Source organism: Bison bison, unplaced genomic scaffold (assembly GCF_000754665.1).
Source record: "Bison bison bison isolate TAMUID 2011002044 unplaced genomic scaffold, Bison_UMD1.0 scf7180017864329, whole genome shotgun sequence".
In the NCBI taxonomy this organism is placed as follows: Eukaryota; Metazoa; Chordata; class Mammalia; order Artiodactyla; family Bovidae; genus Bison; species Bison bison.
The window spans coordinates 4,794,469-4,799,808 of NW_011494901.1; the positions used below are offsets into that span (position 1 = coordinate 4,794,469).

Below are 5,340 nucleotides of genomic sequence, written 5' to 3' on the forward strand. Positions count from 1 at the left end.
TCACACACAAAAGTCTCTAGGGAAGCTTCCATATGGGCAACAACTTTGATCATTTCAACTTTCTTGATCTTTAACATTCTTGTCCTCTCCACAGGGACCTTCAATCATTAAACATATTTAAACATTCTACTTGAAGAGGCACTCTTATACTGATAAAATGAGAAGGCAAAGTTACTTCTAACAAGCCACTTAAGTGTTGCCATCACCAATGTAAAATGTTATTAGCACTGTGAACTTAAAATCTGGGCCCCTCAAAAAAATTTTCAGAAAAAGTCATTTCATATCCAGCCCACAGACTCTCTGTCATCAGTCTCCCATAAGTCCACACCCTTTAGTTGTATGAAATAAGAAAGGAGGGATGATATAGTAGGGGTAATGGTGAGGGGTACAAATTAAAGGGGTTTGGAACAATATTCTTAAAATATTTTTATTCTTTTTTTGAGCTGCAAATTCTTCCAACACTTCTTGCTTTGGGGAGAAATACTGCAGGGTAAAATAGGAAGCAGTTCTAAGAGTTATCCCTGAGGGTCTTGTCTATGCAGTAACCAATGATTAAAACAGTTTCCTCACCTCACTTACTTAGGACTGACATGAATGGGAAAAGTTAAGGTACTCAAGAAGATTAGAATTTCAATTGAACTGCTTTCTGGAAAAGCAGTGGACTAGAAATTACTTAATCACTCTTTTCAGTTTTTAAAAATTAAAATGCAACACATTTCAATCACAACTAAGCCTGGTATTCAAATGGAAATGTGACTCCCCTAAAATACATTGATCTAATTTCTATTAAAGAAAGAAGTGTTTTCTGGGGAATCTGAGAGTCCATACAGCCTGCTCAATTGCCTGGGGTGACACAGAGAGAAAAGACAAACCTTTTGAGAAATTAGAGCTGAAATCATAATTTAGGATTGATTGAGCTAGTCCTGTCTTCTGTCTTGGTGTCTGCTCCCTCCTCTGGGGAAAAAAAAAAGTGATAATAGTATCTTGCAAGATAATTAAGAGGACCAGTCATGCTAACAGTAATAATAAGAGCAAAGGGCAATAAGAGTAAAGGGCAATTGTGTATGGCAATATTTTACACACCATATTCTAGATCCCTAAGAATCAGTGGAGGGACCTTATTTTTAAATTATATTTTTATGCAGGGGCCTCCTGAGTTTGCATTAGGAAAAAGCCACTCAAGATGCTTCTTCCTGAATATTATGTAGTTTGATTTACAGTCCCAGAAATGTGACCTCAGGTAAGCACTCAGAAACATTTAATGGCTCCTAAACTTTACATTTAAGATTTTTGTATTTCTCGAGTTGAACCTGCCCTCATCGATTTTCATTTGTTCCCTTCGAAACTGTTTACTGAAATGATCATTTTCCCCTTTGAATTGAGAATATTTCCAAGATTGTGTATTAAACAGTGGTAATTATTGGGTCTCACACTCTTAGAGCTGCTAAAATGGCTATTTACCTTCCTCTGGATGTAAAACAACCCCCAAAGAGTCTACTTTTTTAACCAATGCATAACTTCTAATAAAGGAACTGTCAAAACAAAATTCTTAATTTTTCAAATTGCTCTTAATGTGACTAAAGGCTGAAATAATTTCTCTATTGTTCTCCCTGTTTAAGGGTTCTAGCTGAAGGTTTTAATAAACAAAATGTATCAACTCAACTCCAATCATCTTCATTTCATCTCTCTCTCTCTCTTCTCACACACACACACACAGCACCCACACACACATCCATACACACAAACACACATACTTCACACACCACTGCAATCAAAGGAAAATAATATACCAAAGTTTGTGCAGCAAACTCCTAATTAATGATGAAAGCTCCTCGGAGTCCTGGTGCTGTTTTCCCAGTGGACTTCTATTTTAAAAACATTTTTCTTTGAAAACAACAGCATGATTAATCCCACCATTCCTATCTAAATTATTTATGCAGAAACAACAATGCACTATGAGCAATTATGAAAAACACTTTATTATGTATAATTTGTACATGCTTCAATTTGTGATGCTTGGGTGATTTATTTTCCAGGTTGTGATGTCATCTGTCAAGATTTTACCTGATCTAATTTTCATCCTGTCATGCCACCTACAAAAATACAATTTTCAAAGTGAAGTTCTTCCTCTTTGCTTAAATATTCACTTTTAAAAGTTTGTCAGACAGAGAAAATAAGAATAGAATACTTTGTACACAGAGCCACACCATACAAGGCATTACCCTTCACACAGTAACATCTAATGTGTTCTTTTTATTTGGAAACAGCAGGAAGACAGCCCCCTTTTCCTTAGAGGGAAATGCAAACTTTGTTGCTAAAGCCAGACTCCAGGGATGAAGGTGTGGTCCCCTGGGGAAAGTGGGGAGGGGGCTTATGGAGAAGCGTGGGTGCCTCATAAGCACTTCAGGAGGAAGGAATTGCAGGAGGTTCCTCGGGGACAGTCACACAGCTTCCCAATCCTAGCTCCTTTCCGCACGGCGCACTGCTCTCCCGCGTCACACTGCAAACAACACAATGTATAGTCATGCCGCACAAGAACACCTGTGCTCCCAACAGGCGCGTCGCCCCATCAACAGAGTCTGCCTCTGGGGAGGGACAGATGAACCCTACCACACCACCGTGGGTCTAAGTGTAGTCAGGCTTGAAACAAGGAGAGCCTTGGGCTTGTTATTTGAGAGAGAGAACATAAAAAGTAAGAAATTTAAATTATTAAACTGCTCCTACTGTGTTCTACCTTTTTCAGGGTACCTTTCCTGGGTCCTCCAATTGCTCATCAAAAAAAAAGTCAACCAAACCTTTTCATCTAAGAAATAAACAATAGACCTTGCAATCCTTGCTCCCTGTGTCCACCTTCTCATGCCAAGAAAAAAAGATTAAAATGTGTGTGTGTGTGTATGTGATTCAAGGACGGTGAACAGACAGGAATCAAGATTTTTTACTTGAACTTAGGTTTTTAAAAACTGGCAGTGCTTCAGAAGGCAGGAAGTAAATTAGAGGAACAAGAACTGACTAGATTCAAGGACTCTTCCACTCAGAGAATTCTTTGGGAGGTTTTAAAAAAAAAAAAAAGCGTATTTTCAGGAAATACTGCTTTCCACAGAAACCCAAGGGCAGATTCCTGGTACCAGTTGTTTGATGTTCCAGAATGGCCAATCTATTCTTTAACTTTAGAGACCAAGAGAAAAGGGTTGACACGTGGAAGCAAAGGGGAGCCCACGAACTCTGCAAACCCATTATCTGAATGAATAGCCACATCCTGGGAAGAAGCTGGTGTCTAAGGAAGGTTCAAGGGGGTGCATTTCCTCGTAGAAAAGCATGGGGAGGGGTGACCCCAAAGCCTTACCATGGGGACTTGGCCATACTTCTTCTCATAAATTGGAATACGTTTACTCTTGAGCTTCTTCAGAACTTCCTGCAGCGCTTCAATCTGCAACACACCGCCCCCCGGATCCCCAAATTGCCGCCTTGGCTGTGCGCCCAGCCCAGGTGCTCACTTCCAGCCCTAGTTATAAGGAACCGGGGCACCACACACTCCTCCCCTGGACTCCGCAAAGAGGGACGTTCGAGGGGTGGAAACTTAGCGAGCGCTGTCCCACGTACTGACCGCAGGGCCAGGAGCCGCAGAGACTCCTGTTGCTCCTAGGAGCCGGGATCAGGGATTTGCTCCACAGACTATCTGGAGCCCATGGGCTCAAGACGTTCTTCGAGTGACAGCGGGAGCCGGGGATTTGTGCCCACCTCCCCGGACCCTGAATCTAAGAATCGGGGTGGGGAAGCAGGGAGAGAGAGAGACGCGTACAAAGCAAGGAATATCGCGGCAGCCAGGGGAGTCCGGGGCGAGGGGGTACCGACCAGCTCCTTCTCATGGGAGGCATCCTCCACGGCGGAGTAGATGTCCAGGGCTCGCGGCTGGAGCTCGGCGTCCTCCTGGGCTAAGGCGCCCAGCAAAGGTAGCAGCAGCAGCAGGGCGGCACCCAGGAGGGGCAGCAGGCGCAGACGGGGGCTCTCCATGGTGCTGAAACTCGGCGCTACTCGGGCACCCTGCGCTCCCACCTTTTATAGCGAGCCTGAGCCGGGGCGCAGGGAAGAAGGAGGGGGCGATGAAGGAAGGAAGGGGGTGTGGAGGAGGGTCCGGGTCAACCGTCTGTAGGCAGCGCTTCGCCGCCGCTTGACGTCAATGCCCGCCGGGCTCCAGGCGCCCCGGAACGAGGTTCTGCGCACAGATGGGCAAGAGCTCGGAGAACCGGGACCCTGCGCCCCCAAGTGCTGTCAGCCCCGCGGCAAGGGACGCTCCCCTAGGGGCCTGAGCTGAAGGCCAGGGGCGAGAGGTGAGGGATGGAGAGCGGGAGGGGACTAGGAAATGGAAAATGCCTTCGAGTCGAGGCACAGACTGAAGCATCCCTCCCCACCACCTAGCAGCCGAGGGAGTAGCAGGATCCACCTCACAGCACTGCCTTACTCCTTACCCCAGCCCCGTTTGCGGCACCAGGAAGACTGTGTTGCCTCCAGGCACGAACGTTTGCTGAGCACCTTACTAGGCACTCTGTGGTGGAGGGGAGGCAAATACAGTCCATAAAAAAAGAGAGAGAGAGAGAGAGAAATCACAGCCTTCCTCCTACTGGGTTCTTTGATGGAGTCTGTGTGGTAATGAGAAGAAAAGGAAAATAGACTAATCCCAACTCAGCAGCTACATGGAGAGTGTAGGGAGCCAGATTCCGGCTTCAGTCCTGGCTCTACCCTTACAAACTGTGTGACTTAGGGCAAAATGAAAAACATATCTGATCCTCCCCCATTTTTTGTTTTGTTTTGGAAAAGTGGAATTTTAAAATGTACCTCACAATGTTTTCAAGAGAATGGAATGATAGATTAGGTATATAAAACCCCCGGCCCTTAGCACAGTTAGCGCCAAGCCTTTCCTTTGAAATTTGAGGCTGACCAGATAAGTGACTGTGGGCAGTATCTCAGTTTTTCCTCAGGTCAAATGCAGCCATCCTTGGAACCCCTCCTACCCACTGCCCACCCCTGAAATCTAAGAAGTCTGACTAGAGAGAAAGCAAAGAGGGTGGGGAAAATGCAATAACCTAATTATGGAGTTATCTTCAAAGATCAAAAGTCAATGGTGAGCCAGGTCCTCAGTGACTGCAGAAGACAATTTTTTCAGAGACTGGAGTTCCTACAGTATAAATGGAAATGCAATTCCTATAGGAGATGTTTTCCCACTTACCTAGAGGCTTATCCCACCTGTCTGCCCATCTGGCTTCTTCTTTCACCACACCCACTTTCTCTTAACTGCTCCTGAATCTATCCACTCTTGCCCAGCCCCATTGCTACCACCCTAGT

At 45.1% G+C, this 5,340-nt stretch overlaps 1 protein-coding gene across 1 annotated transcript; it reads right to left on the reverse strand.

Moving 5' to 3' along the window:
- Positions 1–1,956: 1,956 nt before the first annotated feature.
- On the reverse strand, positions 1,957–4,024 carry CARTPT (CART prepropeptide). The gene is made up of 3 exons (XM_010853569.1): positions 3,853–4,024; positions 3,344–3,427; positions 1,957–2,500 (listed from the first exon to the last, which is right to left on the reverse strand). Exons 1-3 carry the CDS (start codon positions 4,009–4,011, stop codon positions 2,393–2,395), a joined length of 351 nt encoding a protein of 116 aa, XP_010851871.1. The 5' UTR covers positions 4,012–4,024; the 3' UTR covers positions 1,957–2,392.
- Positions 4,025–5,340: the final 1,316 nt, after the last annotated feature.